This window comes from Lotus japonicus, chromosome 1, assembly GCF_012489685.1.
Source record: "Lotus japonicus ecotype B-129 chromosome 1, LjGifu_v1.2".
Classification (NCBI taxonomy): Eukaryota; Viridiplantae; Streptophyta; class Magnoliopsida; order Fabales; family Fabaceae; genus Lotus; species Lotus japonicus.
Genome location: NC_080041.1, coordinates 118,579,804 through 118,602,051, shown reverse-complemented (window position 1 = coordinate 118,602,051; position 22,248 = coordinate 118,579,804). Strand labels below are relative to the sequence as shown.

General features: G+C 38.0%; 1 protein-coding gene across 1 annotated transcript; it reads left to right on the top strand.

Annotated features, from left to right (window-relative positions):
* Nucleotides 1-1,913: 1,913 nt before the first annotated feature.
* On the top strand, nt 1,914-21,413 carry LOC130729769 (nuclear cap-binding protein subunit 1). The gene is made up of 19 exons (XM_057581607.1): nt 1,914-2,115; nt 2,200-2,259; nt 2,858-2,914; nt 3,601-3,672; nt 4,358-4,420; nt 4,839-5,015; nt 5,630-5,761; nt 6,823-6,889; nt 7,870-8,069; nt 12,440-12,510; nt 12,849-12,933; nt 14,192-14,260; nt 14,387-14,505; nt 17,886-18,024; nt 18,230-18,727; nt 19,081-19,380; nt 20,250-20,428; nt 20,548-20,659; nt 20,961-21,413. The coding sequence occupies exons 1-19, from the start codon at nt 2,032-2,034 to the stop codon at nt 21,069-21,071; spliced, it is 2,595 nt and encodes an 864-aa protein (XP_057437590.1). The 5' UTR covers nt 1,914-2,031; the 3' UTR covers nt 21,072-21,413.
* Nucleotides 21,414-22,248: the final 835 nt, after the last annotated feature.

Here is a 22,248-nt window from a genome sequence, read left to right as displayed (position 1 = left end):
CGCATAATTGACCGCGAATACGAACCGGGGTCCAAGGGGCGGAGCCCCTGGGCTTCTATATAAGGTTGCTTGCAGCCTAAGGAAAAAATACAGAAAACCAGAAACAGTATTCTGAAACAGATATTCGAACAACACAACATCTCTCTACTTTATTTATCTGTTCTCTTGTGCCAAGAAACAGATTGACTGTCAAGCATTATCCCAACAAAGATTTCGTGAACCCAGGCAATTACAGGGTCGAAATAATTTGTTCGGAAAGTGGACGCTCACGATTCTTGACTTTATCCAGGATTATCACACCCGATTTTCTAACAAACACCTCTAGTTAACTAGGTTTTTGGTCCCTGTATAATATGCGAAGTTTGAATATCGTATATCGTCTAAGTAAAGTTTGAATATAATCTCTATTGAAAAATTACCTAGTTTTGGTCATCGCCTGAAAAATGGACTCCGATGACATTATTAGGTGTACGATGATGTTGATGTGACACACCACATGTTTTAATGTGAGACCAAAGTCGAGTATTCATTTGTACAGAGAGACCTAGTCTAACTTAATTAAAAATAAAAATTACAAAATTCTTAATAAAAATGATTAGTTCTTAATCCTGCATCCCTCTTCTTTTTCATCTTTCCGCATGAATTCATCATTGCCACCATTAAAATCAAGCTTCCAAAAAAAATAAAAAGTTATAGTATAAAAATACCCTCATATGCTCTCCCTCTCTCCTCTCTTATATTCATACGTTATTCATCTTCTTCATCTTCATCCTTTTTCTACCCATGACATTTTCTCTCCATCTCAATAAATTAATAGTTAAAACTCATAAGTCCATCCCCAAAAAACCTAGAAAACCCAATTCCAAAAATCCTCAGACCACCCAACCTTCAACATACAACCCTACACTGATAAACAAAACCAAAATATGTGAAAAGTCATCTCTGAAATCACCTTAAGAGATCTGGGTGAGAAGACAAAGAACTCACCTTCGTAAAAAATCAAACATGAAGTAGAAAGGGTGGGGGTTCTGGAACCGTCGTTGAGCTTTGGGAATGGCTTCAAGCTTCATTGCTTCTTTAAGCATGGGGATTTTGGCTTCGGATTTTGCGTTTGAAGAAGAACCAGATCTCGTGAAGAAGAACTTGGTCTTGCGATTTCACTTCAGCATTAGGCTTTCTTTTTTTGGAACTCGCTTAAACACACATAACAATCACTACCCTCCACCGGCCTACGCCATTTTTGGAATTGCAAATGGTGATGGATTTAATGAGAGTCTCATCTAGCCCAAATGTTGGAGAAAGATGAGTCGCATCATCATCATCCTTGTGTTTGTTTGTGGAAATTTAGACCAGGTCCTCATTAAAAAATATTTGATTTTGATCCATCATTAAAACAAACGGTGTGTCACATCAGCATTATCGTATACGTGATACGGTCACCAAAGTTCATTTTTCCAACGATGACCAAAATTGAGTAATTTTCTAAACATTAAATATTATATTCAAACTTTACTCTGACGAGAGACGATTTTAAAGCTTCACCTCTTATACAAGGGACAATAATTTTAGTTAACCATATTAAATAAATACCACCAAGACACCGTCCACTCATTCTAAAATATGTAATAAAAAATATGAGTTAATGGTGAAATTAGTCATTGATTTTGTAAGTATGTTTAATTTTAGTCCTTCGGCGAAAAAATGACGTTTAGTAGTGATCATTGTCATTAATTATGAAAATGACCACTACTGAACGTCATTTATCAAACTTTTTTTTTTGAACGTGTCATTTATCAAACTCAATCTACAAAATCAGTGACTAGTTTAAGTGTTTAAAAAAAATTAAACAAATATACTTATTAATTCTCAAAAATCAAAATAGACACTTTTCAAAATAAAAAACAGACATGAGCACCCTCGTGTTAGGGTTGAAATTGAAATCGAATTTGGGAATCTAAAACCCTGAAAACCCCTATTTCTGCTACCACTTCCCTTCACTCTCTGGTGTGTGCGGTGCAGAAGCAGAACACGATGAGCAGTTGGAGAAGTCTTCTTCTTCGAATCGGCGACAAGAGCCCCGAATATGGAGCTTCCTCCGACTTCAAAGACCACATTGTTCGCTCTTTCTCCATTTCTTCGCCTTCAATTTTGGAATTCATCGATTCCGAAATCCCTAATTTCTCTCGTTTTCTCTTTCAGGAAACCTGCTTTGGCGCACTTCGCCGAGAACCTGACCTCTCCCAGGATGAGATTTTGGAGGTATACTTCGATTCCTCTGTTTGACATTCGCCTCAATGGCTCAGTGTTATGCTGATTAGGTTAGGTTAGGTTAGGTCATTTCTTGAAATAATTGAAATGATTTCAGGTTTTTCATTTTTGTTTGTTTTCTAGTCATGTGTATGAAATCATGCCTTTAAGTTATACCAAGCAAGTAGAAGCAATTCTCGTTCTTAATTTTCCACCAACATGAACGAGTTAAGACCTTATTTGTGAATTTGAAATGGGTAATATGAACAAGTAGTGCTCTGTGCTTACGTATAAAAGATGGGGAAAACATGTCTATCTGTGAATTTGAAGTGTGCTTTCTTCCAATAGGAACATTTGCTTTTGAAATCTGAACATTGAAGCTTGATTACAACCACAGTATTTGGAATTTGGAATTTTTAGCTGCCCCTCCATGTGTTTCTCTATGTTATTTTTTGATAATTAAGATATTTGTTTTTATATACTTTATCAACATCAAATTTGGACATGTGGATATTTTGTCTAGTACTCTAGTGTATGATAAATTGTTATCTATTGTCTTTTTCTGCGTTTTAATGGTATTTGTGATATTTGCTTTATTGCTTTGGTGCAGTTCGTTCTCGCATGTTCCGAGCAATTGCCTCACAAGATTCCTTTGTATGGAACCCTGGTAAAGATCTCCTCTTGAGTCGCAAAGCGTGCCTGTGATTTTTTTTTCTTCTGTATTTTCCAATACTCTTAATCTGAACATGTATGTATGATGCATGAATACTGCTAAGAATGAGATGCTCACATTATGATGATCATGGTGATGGGTGCGTGAGCGCATATGTTACCTTTTTAGAGGTTTTGTTTATGTGTAAACTTGATGAATTCTTTTGATCAATTAGAACTAGAAACTTGGCGAATACTAATTTATTGTTGTTGTAGTTATGACATACCCTTTATCAAATTCATTTGTACTACAGTGTTTTTAGGGAGCATTATGCGTTTTTTAGTTTTCTCAAACATCAGTCAGAATGCTTATAAAATACGTATACTGGTGTGTATTTCAAATTCGGAGTGCATATGACCAACACAATATTGAAAAAACTTGTAAATTTTACACATAGAGAATAGCAAAAGCAACATAATTGACCTAGTCTGACACATTTGTTCCTCTTTCATTTTCGTATTGTCCTCTTACGTGATCCAATTTGCAGCAAATGTCAATTTATATTAATTTTCTATACTTCTATTTCTGATTCTATACCTATATGTGTTTTAAACTTGATTAGCTTCTCAAGTATGTTTGTGAATATTCTCGTGACTTGTAGTTTCCAAATTGAAGTTTCTGAGTACCCTATGTTTGTTCAGATTGGCTTGATTAACTTGGAAAATGAGGACTTAGTGAAGAAGTTTGTGGAGAAAACACAAACAAAATTTCAGGTAGGCAATTAAGCGACTGAAGCTACTAAACTGGTTTCTTTTTGTTGTATTTGCTCGGTCTTTCATTCTATTGGTTAACAATAATTCATTAGCTGGAGATGAATTGAGCATTGGACTCTTTCATACATGAATAATCTGTCTATAATTCATTGAGCATTGGCTAGTAATTCTTAAACCTTATAGCATGGGCGTGGAGCACTGTCCATGGAGGTGCCATGCTTCCTGCCATGATCAAAGGTGGAATCTCATCTGCCCTTCGGTTCTGTCTAACCAATGGGCTTGTGATTTTTGGGTGCTTGTCTTTTGACTATATATATGATACAAAAACTGCTTAACACCACCAAAATCACTCATTACCTATTTTACAGACTAAGGCTGTGATGATGGACTTGTATAGATTCCTAAATCCACCAAGCTTTGACTTCACTTAAATTGCTTGTTTGATTTGATGCCACAATATGACTTGCCAATTTAATTTTTCTTACCAATTGGGTTTCAATATAAATAGTCAGTTTGTAATTCTTTTGTTCATTCAAAGTAAGTGCCATTTTATATATATATAATTTTCTTTAAATACTCTGATGTAATGATTTACTTTGACCTTTTAATGCCTCTACTAAGTCTTTTGACTTCCTATAATTATTCTCTTGTATGCCTCTCAATATTTTTTTTACTCTTTTTCTAGGATGCATTAGATTCTGGAAACTGCAACGGAGTTCGAATTCTGATGCGGCTTATAACTGTTATGGTATGCATTGTTGTTGCTATTCTTTGTAGAAAAATAGTGTACCTGTACTCGCACAATAACTTTTGACTGGTATAGTCTTCATAGTATGAGGAAGATAGGAAATCCTTCTAAATTTCCAGGTCCCAGTAGGGTTTATCCTACATTGATAAATTATTATTCCTTGTTAGAGTATGATTTTTCTGGTCTAAATTCTAAAACTGTGCTACAGTTACCTTCAACTTCTTTTCTGTTTTTCTACTTCACTAGTCTTTTTGAGTTTTGACATGCCCTTGCCCCCTGGACAACTTTTAGTTCTAAATATATTCACATTCAGTTTACCTATTCTTGTCCTTCTATGTTCTAGTTTTCCTCAGTTCTGGTGCATTTGATGTAACTGAATCTAACTTTTCTGTTTGTTGCTTTCTTGTGAACTCCTTAGATGTGTAGTAAGGTTGTTCAGCCTGGCTCTTTGGTGGGCGTCTTTGAAACATTTTTATCGTCAGCTGCCACAACAGTTGATGAAGAAAAAGGAAATCCGTTATGGCAGCCATGTGCTGACTTTTACATAACTTGCATTTTATCATGCCTCCCATGGGGTGGGGCAGAACTTGTTGAGGTAATTATTTGATACTTGGATCTTGGCTGACTTTTTATAATTTAGGATAACTGTTGGAGCAACTTTTCTATGTGCATTATGACCTTTCAATTTAACATATTCCTTTGTTCTTTTCCGAATTTTTTCCATCTGATTATTACATCTTTTAATTTCAGTATTTGTTCTTATTTTTATCCAGTAGTGTCTTCAAGTAATACGTACTATTATAAATTTGAAGGGTTAATTGCTTATAAAATCAAGTTTCACTTATTTTCTGCTGATTAATGGTTGTAGTCATCTATCTGTAGTGTAGATGTTGTATGTGAATAGAGAGACTCACTGCATCTTCTTTTTATGGGTGGATGACTTTTAAGTTAATAGCATTGGTTGAGGCCTTGCAGTGATATGTCAGTCAAGTGTGAGCAACTTTACATTGAATAAAGAATTTAATGCCTAGAATGCTGAATTGCTGATCCTCTCATTATGTTGAGCAGTTATAAAATTTGTAGGAAATGATAGAACAGCTATGATAACATTTTTATGTACATACATACGTATATGTGCATGCATTCGTGTTCAAGTTGCAATATTAATTTCATTACTCACTCAATTCTACTTTCTATTGAATTACACAGCAAGTTCCTGAAGATATTGAGAGAGTGATGGTTGGTGTTGAAGCTTACTTTAGCATCAGAAGGCGTACTTTTGACACTGGTTTATCCTTCTTTGAGAGCGATGTTGAAATTGAGAGAGATGTTAACCACAAGGTTGGCTTCTGTTTAGCTAATACTTTATATAAGTTCTTGGTCTGTTCCTTGAGCAACATATCATTATCAGTTTCTTCTGAATGTAACTTTTTAAGATTTTGGTCTTATTCTGGTGTATTCAGTGTAGTTATAACAGAACCTCAGGAGCTTACCGTACTATCATATAATTGTCTTTGGTTATAAACTTATGACACCTACCCCCTGTAGAATAACATAGGGGAAAAGTAAATACACGAATTTGAAATATGTCACTTTAAGATTTGTGAATAAAAAGGAATTCCTAGTTTTAGAGTATTTTTATTATGGGTTCGTTGTAAATTTGAGGCTGAGCTTAAAGAAATATCATTTAGGAATGCTAATGTGAGCCAAATAGTATTTTTGTATAATTCTGTTTGGCCTAAGGAGTCAGATAAGAGCAGATAGATGAAGAAGCTAAACTCTTTACCTACTTTGCCCCCCTGCCCACTTCTACCCGCCTTAGCCAGTGTCGCAGCCAGTGCTATCATGTGCTTTTGTCGCGCAGAGCAATGGATAATGCGAGCTTCTTGTTGTCAGCTCGTTTTTGTATCTGGGGTTAAATCCCTATGTTCTTATACTATTCTCTATCTTACCCTGTACTAATTCTTATCCTGTTTGATTCATCATGTTGGACATTTGTTTCAGACACAAGACCTTCAATCCCTAATGGGTCATCTCTAATTCTGTTGCATATCGGTGCCATGTCTCATCTCTGCGCTTCTCAGAGAAAGTGTTTAACATGGGCTGTAACCTGTAATTATTCGATTCTAAAATTAATGGTGTCTTGTTTTTAAACAATTGGAAATAGATCCATGCAAAATTTCTTGGAAGTGAAGCTCCAATTTTGGCTGTTGACTGCGATTTAAAACCTTGGATCCATGGAATAATATTGGCAAATTAAAGTTATATTTTATTGCAACATAATGAAAAACATGTTTTCATCTTATTAGGTTTATCTCTATTTACCATCCATTTTTAAAAGTTGTTAAAATGGGGTTTTAGTGGGATCATTTTCATAACATTTTGTAACTACTTTTTTGCAGGATTTTTTGGAAGACTTGTGGGACAGAATACAGGGTTTATCAAGCAATGGATGGAAAGTTGAAAGTGGTAATTTTCTCTTTTCCACTTGGAAAGCATTTGGTGATGCGACTACACCTTTAACAAGAATAAAATCCTTTTTACTGTTTTTCACTCTCGTAATTTCTGTGCATTTTGTCCCAATATAAGCATGTTCATAATTCACGTTTACTTCCAAATCCGATACCTTTTAATGTAAGGTTTACAGAGAATGTCTTGAACTAAACCTTCGTTTTAGCTAAAATATACATTGAGATCCCAAATATTTGAATTTTAGTGGTATTGTGGCTGAGATTTTATTCATATGTAAAACCTTTCACAGCTTTTGAAAAAAGGGATGCAGCTTGTCGCCAAACCTCTTTGCTTCCATTATTGTTTTCTGTCAGGCATTCACAAATTTTATCAGTGTGTACCGGTGTGCTTAAACAAGTGTCCAATTGATAACTATGTGGATGTATGTGGTATTGAGGCTGAACAATTATTCATATGTAGAACCTTTCACAGCTTTTGAAAAAAAGGGATGCAGCTTGTTGCCAAACCTTCTTGCCTCCATTATTGTTTTCACAAATATTATCGATGTGTACTGGTGTGATTAATCAAGTATACAATTGATAACTATGTGCATGAGTACCCTTATTCTTCCCGTGCATTATTGATGTATAAGTTGTGTCACACTATAGAATATGTATATTTGTTTGACTAGTGCTCCGGTGACCCAATACCTCAATTAATACAATGATTGGTTTGAGTTTTATAATGTTGCTTTCAAGCTTTGCTTTCAAATTCCATTCTTATGTTAGTTTATTTGAGTCATGTATGTTGAAGTTGTGTACCTCTCAAATACTGTTTGGAAGCTTATGATATATAATATTACCTCACTGCTGTGAACAATTTGTTCATTCACTTACTTTTTCCTTTCCTTCTCTGGTTATATTTTTCATGACATGGCTTGCCATTGTTTTCATGTGTTTATTCCCCTGATTGATTATGTTTATCCTTTTGATTGTTAGTTCCAAGACCTCATCTTTCATTTGAAGCTCAGCTGGTTGCTGGGAAGTCCCATGAATTTGGGCCAATAAGCTGCCCCAACTTACCAAACCCGCCTTCAGATCCATCTGGCATATCTATTGGTAAACAAAAGCATGAGGCAGAATTAAAATATCCTCAACGGATGCGTCGGTTAAACATATTTCCTTCTAGTAAAACTGAGGTGACTTCCTTTTTAAACGACACTGTTCCAGCATCTTATCACTAATTTCTTTTGCGTTTAATCTTGTCTACGGAAACTTCTTTTTGCTTACCATTTGGCTGAGATTCTATTTTTCTGTGGGTGAAGTTCTGTTTACCCATTTTATTTGAGCGTTTGTATTCAAAAGCTGAGTTAAGACTTTCAACAATCTTAACGCACTAATCAGCTGTATTTCTCTTATTTTTGAATTGTTGAAGTGAGTATATATTTTTCTTGAAGCATTTAAGATTTGATCTGCATTATTGGCATGGTTAGCAAGTCTTTTAAATCTTATTGCATAGGCTGCCAAAATTTCCTTTTCTTTTTTGTTGTAAATAATATACATATAATAGTAAGAGAGATGAAGACAATAAAAGTATGAAATAACATCTTTGTTGTTCTATTTTTCCGTAGGAGAACATGTACTAATATAGGTATACAAACATAAAAACAAGGGGTTACACTCCATAACTTCATTAAATGGTATATATTTTAGCTTGGCATACTAAGGGTTGTACTTGTAACCACAAACCCTTACAATGACCTCCTTTACGTCTAATCTTGTTAGTCATCCACACATGCAAAATGTCTTTAATACAGAGAATTTATCTCAGTGCAATCGTTAGATATTTAAGAGATTGTTTTTATCTATTCTTGAAAACAAAAAGAATATAAGAATTAAGAACTGATCATTCTTTTTTGTATTTCTGTTATTTGGGTTTGCCATAACTCAAGCTTTTGGTGCTTTATATCAGAAAATTCATAAGTATTTCTGAAAAAATGTTTTGAGGAGGCTTCCTGTTAGAACCAGATGTTTTATTGATGATAAACCCTAATTCCCAAACTGAGAATCAGGGCAGAGTACAAGAGAAAGAGTCCACACTCAATCTCAAGAGAGTCCACACCCTCTTCCTAGGCCCCAAAACCCAAAATGAACTAAAAGATCCCCCTAACTCTCTAATGTCTGTTATTTATAGGCTACATGCCTCAATAACATTCTAACTAACTCACTAAGTATAACTAACTAACTAACTAACCCCTAACCTTGAGTTCCTATCAATACTCCCCCCCTGAAAATTCACCTTGTCCTCAAGGTGAGGAACAAAAAGCAAACTAGAACAGTGAACAAGGATGCCTACTATGCAAAAGTGACAATAATCACAACTTCCACCTGGATCCCACTGCCGAAAGCACCAAACTCCAGCCCTGTAAGTATTGGAAAGCATCTGCCCACAACCAGCCAACAAATTCACAAGTAGTGCAGTAATTGAATCAGCCCCCAAAATAAACCCTCCTCCAAGTGACCCAAGTTGGGTGAATGTCCAACTATCACCAAGATGTTGATATCTCCAATATTGTTCTTGCCTCCAAACCAAAACATTGAAATCACCACTTTGAGGACCCAAGCTTTGAGACCCAGCTGCTACAGAAACATTAGGTTGACATGACCAAGCATTTACGTGCCCATTGCTGTCTTCTCCTTGAGCTGCCAGCAAATAACTCTGAGCTTTTTGCAACAAGACACCAGGATCCCACTCATGGCCAATTTGGTCAAACATTTTATCCCAATATGTAAGTCCAATTGCCTGCTCGCTATGCTCTTGGTTTGTATTTTCCCAGCTCCACACAGCACAACTCGACAAATCAATCGACGTGAGGATCATTCTGCCACTGCCCTTCAAGTCTGGCGGTTTCGCCGGTGGTGGAAGTGGCCACACCGCCCTACTAAAATTCTGGAGAAGACTCTTGTATGCTACTTCCAGCACTGCCTTGCTTGGGAGAAGAGTGTCACTCCCAGAATTCAGTGATTCCACCGAGGGAGGTGCATTACGTCCCGGCACACAAAACTGAAGTGGAGTAGTGTCACACTCCTTGGCCCAATACTGTTGGTGCCCAACATCATAATTGAAACCCTGAATCATTTTCTGAAGTTGGGCCCAGTATCCCGTAAGGCCCATGTCCTTCCCACTGGGATTGGAGCTTGGCCCATTGGCATTGACAACCCAAACCGTGCCCTTCCCTGCTATGCAACCATGCGAGCTCCTCCGCCCACAACTCATCAGTTCTACCGGCGCCGAGCCTCGGTCGCCATCGCCCCACCAATCCGGCGGTTCCGCCGGTGGCCGTCCTGTCTTCCGTCGCATGAGAAAGATCGCTCGCTCGTCAGCTTTCTTCCGAACCAATTCCATCAGCGTCGAAACCCATAACTCCGCCATGTGAGGTGGTTTCGCCGGCGGCCGATTCACCATCTCCTCCCCTCCAGGCCAGAACTTGGTTCTCTTTTCCCCCAATTCAGAAATTCCTGATCCGGGGAACCCTAATTTGTCAATTTGGGGCCAAACAGGGAAATTTTCCCTCTTCTCACCCACGAACGATTCCTTTTGCCGCAACGCCTCGGTGGCCAAACGCCTTGCATCCTCCGCTCTTGTCTCTGATTCACCCTCTGTTTCAAGACTTTGTTTCTGAATCACTTCCGCCGCTCGTTCTTTCTCCTCCGCCTCAGGCTCTGGTTTCTGCGGCGCTTCTACCTCTGATTCCCCCTGAATCGCCCTCACCGCCGTGGTCTCAAGATTCTCCGGCGACGCCTCTACTTCAAAGGTTCGTTTTCTCTCTGCCGCTGAATCCAACTTCAACCCTCTCCTTTCTTGTTCAATCAGAATTGCTTCCTGAAAAACCCCAGAAAGAGAATGAAGTTCATCTGATCGCACTTCCGCTTGAATTTCCTTACTCAATCCTTTCAAGAAGATGCCTGTGACAAACTCGGGATCAATTCCTCTCAAAGCTCCAACGTACTTCTCGAATTCCACCACATAATCCTCCACTGTTCCGTTCTGTTTCAGAGAAAGAAGCAACTCAAATGGATTCTGAGACTTGGAAGGCTGAAACCTCCTCACCACTGCAATCTTGAACCCTTCCCATGATGAATTGGGATTACAACTGTTCCACCATTGAAACCAGGTAAGAGCCCTTCCTTCTAAGGCCTCCATGGTTGCTTGCATCTTGTCTTCCTCTCTCACCTTCTTCAACAGAAAGAAACGCTCCAAACTGTGTACCCAGTCATACGCATCATCACCCCCAAAAATTGGAATTTTCCTCACCAATTCCTCTGAAATTCTTGCCATGCTCCTTGCTTCTTCCATAGCGCAGCAAAGAATTGGTGGTTCAGGCACCAGATCGGTGCTCTGATACCAATGTTAGAACCAGATGTTTTATTGATGATAAACCCTAATTCCCAAACTGAGAATCAGGGCAGAGTACAAGAGAAAGAGTCAACACTCAATCTCAAGAGAGTCCACACCCTCTTCCTAGGCCCCAAAACCCAAAATGAACTAAAAAGATCCCCCTAACTCTCTAATGTCTGTTATTTATAGGCTACATGCCTCAATAACATTCTAACTAACTCACTAAGTATAACTAACTAACTAACTAACTAACCCCTAACCTTGAGTTCCTATCACTTCCTAAAAGCTACAGGTTCCTTTGAGAAGTATGGGTATACTTTTAAATGATGCTGTGGTTGTCAAGACTATGAAGTTCCTTAGAAACAATTCTCATGTAATAGCATTTTTAAATTTCAAGAGAGTTTATTACCAAATGATGCAACTGTCAGAAACTTCCATGACTTTTCACCAAATAATATTTGAATGTTCATTGATACTAGATTTCAGCATCTATGGCACAACCGCTTTCAGAAAACCATATCATTCCCTAGTTAGGCATTTCTATTCAGTATTTATATTTGGAACAATGGAACATAGATACATCTGTTTTCATTGATTACAAATTAATCTACAACTATTAAAATATTAGTGGAATAAAAGAATGTTTTGATTTAATCCTTGATAGAGTGGCTAATTCAAGCTTACATATAAATTACAGGTGATTTTTTTCTTCTTAAATTAGCTTGGTTGTCTACATTTAACACATTTAACCTGTTTAAGGTTGGAATTATTTGATGTGAATGATGCATCGTCTTTTCTATTTTGTTCCTGTTAATATCCTTTTGTCTAAGATGGTATTTCATGGTTGAACAATATATTAATGTATTTTTTCTTGTATTTTGTGGTTTAGAGTGTATTTCATTGTCTGCTTTTGTGGTTCTCTCGTTTCTCTAATTAAATTCCTTCTTGGAATAACTCCCAAAAGTATGATTTTACTTTTCATTTAGTGAGGATCAGACTGCTTTTTGCATGAAGCATGTACTGATTATTTCCTTGACATATTAAGCTCTTCAGTGTTCATGTGTTATCATATTACTTAAACTAGGTTTTTAGTTTTTTTTGTTAAATAATTTGAATCTCGTTTTTTTCCAACTGTATATGTGTATTCAAGAAGAACCTTTTCGATGGCAGGATATACAGCCAATAGATCGATTTGTTATGGAAGAGTATCTGCTAGATGTGCTTCTGTTCTTCAATGGCTGGTTTGTATACACTCTTAAGTTTCTTTATACTAGAAGAGTTGTACTGTTGTAGTGACCCTCTGATGAGTTTGTGATCAAAGAAAAAAATAAAAAAATATAAAACACATGATGGCTTGTCAATTTTGTCTACTCAAGTTTATATTTTTAATTCTCCATTGACTGTTTTCTAATATTTTTCATGTTACATAACTTAGGGTATGTGCATTTATTTTTGAGTTTAAAAATTAGAATTCGTCTGGTCCTTCATTTTAGTCCTCTCTTCCCTGTTCACCCTTTTTTCTGTTAAATGTTCTTTATGTAATTTTAACTTTTCTCATTTGGGGTTCATGCAAAGCTAGTCGAAAGGAATGTGCTTTTTTCATGGCTGGCCTGCCAGTTTCCTTCAGATATGAGTTCCTGATGGCAGAGACAATATTCTCACAGGTATGATGTAAAATTGCAAACTTACACAAGATTATCTTTCGGTGGTTGGTCTTGGTGTTTGGTCGTAGTAGAAAGAAGCAAGAGAAACTTTAGTTGAGTGGTCTGTACCCATAATGCACTGCATGGTTATCAATCTCAAGCTGCCATGGCAGTGTGGAGTGGCCAACCCCAAAAATGCTATGATGGGATGGCCCCTCTATGAAAGGTTATAGATAGAACTACAAGACATAGTTCATAGTACTATACACTCTTAATTGCTCAAAATAAGAATTATTCAAAATTAAAGAAATATTCATAATGATAATCATCTGTTATTGTCTAAATATATAATCACCAGAAAACAAATATGATGGAATTAATAAAAAAATAACAGAGAGGGCATGAGTGTGAAGAGCAGAAAACAAGTAAATATTTAACAGATGACCTGTTAGTGTGAAAAGTACAACACGAACATAAATTCAACTGGGACCTGTGTGAACAGAGACTCATGGGGAGCAGTGGGTGTGTCGGAAAAGGGCTGTGAACAGAGACCTGTGGGTATTTAGTGGCTGGCAAGCAGTAGCTATGCTAGAAAAACAGAGGCTTCCCCCACAAAAATATCAGCAAGCAATGTGTCGCAGGCTGGTTTGTAAAATGTGACCAGCTTTAAAGTGTTTTTTACCTAAATGATCAGTAAAGAAAGCTTCAAACTCAATAATGCTTCTGGTACAGTACCAAAATTGAAGGATATATTGCAAAAATGTAATAAAGCCAAAGGTATCTAATGTAATAGAAAACGTAGCTGGAGCACTTGCAGGAAGGTTGTTGACAGAAGACTTGGTTATGGATCAATGATTGCTCTTGATACCGTAATAGAAAAGGAGATAGGGTAGAGAGAGAGAGATAGCAAGAAATGGAAAACTGTATTCTATGAAGTGAGATACGTACAATGTTCTGGTTTATATACAAGGAGTGATCTTAAGGATCTCTAACTTACTATACAGCTGCCATATGACAGCTGGAATAACTAACTCTATCAATACAAACTGAACAGAAACTGAACAGTTCACTAACAGGAAACTATCCTTAACAGGGTGGAAAATATGGGAGAAAGCATGGATTTTGTCTCAATTTTAACAAAAAATCTTAGTCATGTAAATTAAGTGTACTTATTATAATCTGATATTGCTGAAGTTTTTTGACTTGTAATTATATGATTAGCTGAATATGGCTTAGAATTTTGACAGCTTTAGTAATACAATATTTACTTCATTTGCAGCTGCTGATGTTACCACAGCCGCCTTTCAAACCGGTGTATTACACACTGGTTATTATTGATCTTTGCAAGGTAGGGTCATTAACATTGCTGACTTCTTTTCTCATTCACTAAGGAATTACTGCTGCTGCAGTACACATTTTATATCTAAATTCTGTTTCATGTTTAATTATTTCTAATTGTGTGGCTACATGATAGGCACTTCCTGGAGCTTTTCCTGCAGTTGTAGCAGGAGCTGTCCGTGCTCTCTTTGAGAAGATTGTTGATTTGGATATGGAGTGTCGGACACGCCTAATCCTTTGGTTCTCACACCATTTGTATGTTCAGAAATTTACCAATTGCATTTTGGGATTCATCATTCTTGCTAACATATAGTTGTGCAATTTCTGTTTAAAATATATCTTGTTCTCCATGCTTGTTGTTGAACTGAAAAAGTATCATGTTTAAGCTTCTGTTTTATTTGCTAAAGTTGTAATATAATATTGAAAGATACTATTCATAATTCTCATTGTCGCAGTAAAATTCTTTGCACTGGTCGTATTCATTGAGCAAATTGTTGACGTGAAACTCCTGTTTGTTTGTCACATTTTTTGGCACTGTTTAGTAACATCATATTTCCATAAATTTTAGATAATTTACCTAACTTTTTTTGGGTAAAAAAGGAAAAAGATTTGTGTTGCCATCTTATGGGATATTGGTTGTTCTTAACATAAATTCATACTTACATTGGTACGAGGCTATTATGCAACAATTAGCTTATGAACTATTTGGGGTTTTATACAACATCTGTTTCTCCTCTGGTACACATTAGAAATTTGCCCCCCCCCCCCCCCCCCCGTCTAAAAGATCCACCTTGTTCCTACTTCCTCAACGTAAAAGTTGGGAAAATCTTGTTGAATCTTTGATGCTGTCTCCCAGCTATTCTCCCAGTCTAGTAAGTCCCGCCACTTGATAAGTACGTCAAACTGTCCAGATTAGGGGGAAGTGACTGAGATATGAGATTTGGCCAGCCTTTTGATAGAGATACATGGAATACAGGATGTAGTTTACTGTAAAAGGCTCCTAAAAGCGAGGACTCAACTTCTCATTGGCTCTTCTAGCTACAGGTTGCCGTCTACAAGGTTGGAGCTTCAGAAAGTCAAAATCTCCCGCTGAAAACTCAACCAGCCTCCTGTTTTTGTTAGCATAAGCTTTTGTCTTGAGCCTTTAAAAGATTGGCCCTTAATTCTGCAAACAATTCATCTTTCTCCTTGGTCAACCGATATACTTCTTCTACCTTGGATGGAATGGTTTAATAAAAATGGGGGATCCAGCCCTGAAAAAGAAACCCCCAAGTCTCCCCCTTGCCAAGTCACACCTCCTAGCCCGCCGCCAACGAATGATGGGCGGTCCATATCTCCCCCGCCTCATCAAGAGGAAAGACCCCCTCCTGGTGCCGCCACTACCTTTGAAGCAGCTCGGATCGAGCAAGCTCCCGGCACCGAGGGCGACTCCTCTAGCTACTACAATATGCTTCCCAACGCCATTGAACCTTCGGAGTTCTTACTCACCGGCCTCAACCGTGACGCCATAGAAAAAGAAGTTTTGAGCCGGGGTATTAATGAGACCAAGGAGGAGACCCTTGCTTGTCTTCTACGCGCTGGGTGCATCTTCGCCCACGCGTTTGACAATTTCAACGCCGCCGCTGCTGAAACTGAACGGTTGAGGGCTGAGAATGCCAAGCACCAGGAGGACGCCGCCGCTTGGAAGAAGCGCTTTGATAAACTGTTGGACCAAGCGGGCAAAGAATAAGTCCAGGCCGACAAGTTGATTGGTACGGCGGGAATTAAAATCGGCGAACTGGAGGATCATCTGAAGCTGATGAAGGAAGAAGCGGATGGCCTTGACGCAAGTCTCCAAGCTTGCAAAAAGGAAAAAGACCAAGCTGAGAAGGACTTGGCCGCCAGAGGCGAGGCGCTGGCTGCAAAGGAGTCAGAGCTCGAAATGTTGCGCGCCGAACTGGAGTCAGCGAAAAAGGCGTTGGCGGAGCAGGAGGAAAAGTCTGCTGAGTCTTTTCCTTGCAAAATTCCCTTGTTTGGTTGCTTGAAAACTGGGTCCCGTTGTCAGACACGATCGCCCTTGGAATCCCGAACCTGCAAACAATACGCTTCCAGTAAAAGTTGACTATTTTTGCAGAGGTTATTTTGGCCAGGGGCTCAGCTTCATTCCATTTAGTAAAGTAGTCCACCGCCACTAATATAAACTTCATCTGCGACCTGGCGGTCGGAAATGGTCCTACCAAATCCACACCCCACATGGCGAAAGGCCATGGGGCGCTCATCGTTACCAGCTCTTTTGGCGGTGCCTTGGACAAATCCGCAAACACTTGACATTTTTTACACCGCTTCACAAAGTCCATACAATCCTTCCTGAGGGTGGGCCAGTAGAAACCCGCCCTTAACACCTTGCAAGCCAAAGACCTCCCCCCGATGTGGCTTGCGCATACTCCTTCATGTACCTCAGACATTATCGCCTCATATTTCTCTGGCGGCACACATTTTAACAGCGGCGTCGAAAAACCACGGCGATACAAATGTCCGTCAATGAGAGTATAGTGGCTCGCCTCGCGCCGTTGCTCCTTTGTGCATTGCTCCACTTCTGCCGGGTCCCCCGCCTAGATAGATAATATGGGTCCCATCCACGTCGCCCCTCTGTTCACACATGCCATGAGCTCGCCTTCGATGCTGGGGCACGCTAGCGTTTCTTGAATCACACTTTTGTTGTTGCCGGGCTTCCGTGTGCTCGCCAACTTGGCCAACGCGTCCGCCCGCTGATTTTGTGCTCGAGGAACATACTCTACCACAACTTCTTGAAAAAGTGTCATCAAATATCGCACTCGCTCAAGGTATTTGATCAGATTGGGGTCCTTGACTTGGAAAGTTCCCTTTACTTGACTCTCTACCAACTGCGAGTCCGTTCTTATCAACAACCTTCCGATCTTTACTTCACGCGCCAACTTTAATCCGGCGATGAGAGCTTCATATTCTGCCTGATTGTTTGTTGCCTTGAACTCGAATTTCAGCGATTGCTCCAATACTAGATCTCCTGGTCCTTCCAACGTTACTCCCGCGCCACAACCACGTGGTCGTGGGTTCGATCCCCACAGACGGCGCCAAATGTTCTGGGAATGAACATTGAGGAAGAGATAGTACCTAGAGAGTGGAAGAATGTGCTAGAGAGAGAGAGAGAGAGTGCTGAATTTCATGTGTTATTTTATCAAATGAGCAAAAGTCCCTTACAATTGGTATCTACCTCCTATTTATAGGGCTTGGGTACTACCCATTGGGCCAATTGGGCCTCTGAAGTTGAGGCCCATTTTAAGGCCAGGCACCCGCCTTTGGGCGGGCTGAACCCCGGGCGTCGCCCCTCTAGGGGCTCGCCCAGTCCACTGCCCATAAGAAAACTTGAAAGGTGAATATTGGTTGCAATGTTGTAATTGGTATTAAACCCGAACTCTGCCCAATTTAGGTAGTTTGTTCATTTCCTGTCCTCGTGTTTTGTTTGGGAATTAGGTTTAATAATTTCCAGTGTAACTGACTTGGGCTAAATTAAAAAATATCTTCTATATCAGTTCTCCTTTTGCTTTCAAAAGTGACAACTGGGGCAAGATTCTCTAGTGTATTCACGTTAACAGTGGTTGATGGTTTTTGCTATGCAGATCAAACTTTCAGTTCATCTGGCCATGGGAAGAGTGGGCTTTTGTCTTAGACCTTCCGAGGTGGGCCCCTCAACGTGTCTTTGTTCAGGAGGTTTTGGAGAGAGAAGTTCGCTTGTCATACTGGGAGAAAGTTAAGCAGGTAACTATCCATTACTGCATTGCCACTTGTGATCTATTTTGTGATTATCTCATGTAGGATAATCATGAAATAATTTCATCTTTTTTTTGTTGTTAATGTAGAGGTTTATATGAGTGGATACCTTTCTGTAAGCAATCAAACTAGTTGAATAGGTTCTAGTTTTTATTAAATATAATTGATCTGTATTTTCTGATATCTTGTACAGAGCATTGAAAATGCACCTGGTTTAGAAGAGTTGCTTCCTCCAAAGGGTGGAACAAACTTCAGTTTTGGTGCTGAAGATGATAAAGAAAACAATGAACTTGTACTGTCTGGAGAGCTCAATAACATGGTTAAAGGGAAGGTTCCTGTCCGTGAAATAATCTCATGGATTGATGAAAGTGTGTTTCCAAATAATGGTCTAGAAGTTACTCTCAGAGTGGTCGTACAAACTCTTCTTAATATTGGATCCAAAAGTTTCACTCATTTAATAACTGTGTTAGAGAGATACGGGCAAGTCATTGCAAAAGTATGTCCTGATGAGGATAAGCAAGTCATGCTGATAGCTGAAGTGAGTTCTTTCTGGAAAAGTAACACCCAAATGACAGCAATAGCAATTGACAGGATGATGGGCTACCGACTTGTATCAAATCTAGCTATTGTGAGATGGGTCTTCTCAGCAGAAAATACAGAGCTATTTCACACATCAGATCGTCCATGGGAGGTACTTAATCTATGTTTTATGGATAGTTTATTTTTTAACTATTTCCTCTCCCTCAGTAAACTCTACAGGGAGGTGGAACCCTCTCTTTTGCATTTTGATAAGATCAGCTTTGGATAGCTTATGATTTTTACATTTAAGTGCTGTAGACATTAGATCTTACTTTTCATGCTTTGGTCATTCTCAGAATATAATATAAAACCATTCATATGACCCTTACCTATTAGCTTAAGCTTTTGGGATAATTGGTTACTTGACAATCATCATGGTTTACGAATCGCACAACTCAATTTTTAAATCGTCACCATGCTTGATCATTTCATTTTTTAATTTCCATCCAATTTTCCATCCAATAGGTTCTTAGAAATGCAGTCAGCAAGACATACAATCGTAATTCTGATCTAAGAAAGGAGATATTGGCTCTTAAAAAGAATATTTCATCAGCTGAAGAAATTGCCAAGGAGGCAAAAGCAGAGTTAGATGCTGCAGAGTCAAAACTCACACTGGTGGATAGTGAACCGGTTCTTGGTGAAAACCCTGTTAGGTTGAATAGATTGAAATTACGTGCTGAAAAATCAAAGGAGGAGGTGGTGTCTCTTCAAGAATCTTTAGAAGCTAAGGAAGCTCTTCTTGCACGAGCTGCTGGTGAAAATGAGGTAATTGATTACTTAATAACAAAGTAGTTTGACTGAATTGCTTGGGAGAATAAGCTCTTGGAAAATTGAATTTATATTTTAAATGATAAGAAACTGAGTCCCTTAATTTTAGGGATTGAAATACAGCAATTAAAGTAGTTTCCTAATTTTAAACTTTATTTACAACTAATCAAATCAATATATACAAGGAAAGAATAGTATTAGGGATTTAAAGGTTAAAGAAATAAGGAGTCTTAAACATGATTAATTGTCTGTTGAGAGAAAAGTTAAAATTAATAAATTATTAAAAGTGGGTCGATGAGTTTTCCATTAGTGAATAGTGAACAACTTCAACAGTTTCTATAGAACTGTACATAAGTTTTCTCCATCAAGTTTTTGTTGAAGGGTGATATTTCAATGAAGAGATATGAGAGTGTGTTTATTTAGACCAATTTATACAACTATCTAAAAGTTCATTTATTTTGCAACATTGCAATAAAATCAATGAAAAAATTATTATTAGAAGTAGGGTCGGAAGTACATGATTAAGGAAGATAATAAATCCTCCTAAGCAGATTGCTAATGTACAAGAAAGTAAAAGATGGAAACTAAAGAGCTTACCCAGCCCCTTTTATGTTTTGATTTTTGTCATGTTTTAAGGCACTTATAGTATAACTGAACAATTATTGCTTGCCTTTATTCTTGCACTTGTAGTGTCTACTTGTCTTTGATTTGTTGAGATAATTTGGATTTCCTTTTTATTTAAACTCATTCCTGCCTGCTAAACAGCCAAGGTTTCATAGTTCTGGTTCAAGTGGGTCCTTGGACCACTTTATTTAATCTGTTTCTCAAAGTATTTTCATGGCGTCGGTGTCTATGGGCGCATACAGGCATTGTTTGTCTTGTTGTACAAAAGCTTCTCAAATGTATTGAAGGAGCGTCTTCCGAAGGGATCGGAAGCTAGAACACTGCGTGAATTGAAGTCTGTACAAGTTGATGAGATGGCAGTGGACCCTGAAGAACCATCATCAATGGAATTAGACAATGAGAACCAGAAACCTGAAGACAGGTTTTGTGCCTGTCCTTCTAACTTAGATATATATTAAAGATTAACTAAATTAATTCTTCTATTTGGAAGGGTGGGTATTAATACTTCCTAATATTTTGATTTCTTAATCTCTTTTACAGTCAGTCAAATGGTGGGAAGAAAAGTAATGCTTATAATATAGGTGAAAAGGAGCAGTGGTGTATCACTACTTTGGGCTACGTGAAGGCCTTTTCCAGACAGTACGCTTCTGAGGTATTGTTCATTTTATCACACTTGCATGAAAATATCACTATAGTTTTTGGGAATCCTTTGCAATATGCATATGTAAAAACGTAAATGTATTTTCCATTAGATTGCTCTGGATTTGTGTAGTACTGGTGTCCCTTTGTTTTGTTTGGTTAAAATCCGAATCTAATGTTTCTGCAGAACTCCTTCATTTTTGTTCAAGCAGCATGCATCCCTGAAAATGGTTAACTGAAATTTTTTATCAAAACATTTAGTTGGAGTTACATAACATTTTGACATTAAACCACATTTATATTTTTGCTGGCAGATATGGCCCCTTATCGAAAAGTTGGATGCAGAGGTGATGACAGAAGAGGTACCCCCTCTTTTCCGGTCAGCTGTTTATTCTGCTCTTCGAAGACCAATTAATGACGCTTGATCAATTTGTTATTCTCTTCTGAGTTCTGACCTTTCATTTAGATTAACTCGAATCAATTCTTTAGGCTGATGGCTAAGCGTTCCCTTAGTTGATCAAAAGATGACAGTTGTATGCCTATTGTATTGTAAATGACAAGGTTTGTATTAGAAAAATCTTCGCAGTTCTGATTTCTGATGAGACTTGACGGCTGCCATTGTATATTCTGAATGATAGACACAATGTACCTTCGGCTTCTCTAGTTTAGAGGCTTTACTTGCGGGGAACCGAATTTTTGCATCTGTTGGGATTTATGATGGTTGTTGCTATTCCTCCATTCACATGAATCGACACCTTATTTTGTAACTTTTGTTTATTTCTGCACTTGTGGATTCCAAAAAGAGAAGTCAAACTGTAGCTGGGATTGTTGTGTTATTTTTGTTTGTGGGATTTGCTAAAAGATGCTGCTATACATCTATATGGGGCATGTATTCATGTCCTTCACAAGGTACATGTTACAACTACTTTAGACTTAAAGAGCATAGTCACCACATTCTGTCAACTATACTGCTTTACAGCAATACCATATTTAATATCTTGCATTCCATTTTCAGGTTCACATTATGAGTCTTGATAAATAATGAACCTGATTGATAAGATCCGTGACCTATACAGTGTTTTTGGTAACAATGTTAAGAGATTTTACAGTAGGCTTGTTTTATCATATCAATGAGATTGGTTTAAAAACTTTGGTGTTTTAACATTCTTGGTCTCTAAAATTGAATGCAAATGGGACCATAGGTTTGGTGAAGCCATCAGCAGAAAATCTCCTAGTTGACTTTTTGAACCTTTATTTGTCGTTTTTCACACATGCTAGATTCCTAAAATTCTACCGTTTTTATATTTTACCCTAGATATTCAAAATCCTTTCACCGTAATATATTAAAAGTTGAAGATTGGTTAAATATTTATCCTCATAGCTCTACCATGTCAAGTACTCACATGGAGTAGGGTCAAGAAGCAGTACAATGCTGAGAGAAACGGGACAATTCTATCTAAAAAATCTGGAACCTTCAGCATGTGAACAATGAATAATGTCATGGTGGCAGCAATACATGGCTGTGCCTGTGCTTTGTCCCTAGCATAGTTTCAAATTCCTTCACTACCCTTAGGAAAATGGAATCTCTTTCCGTACTGTGGA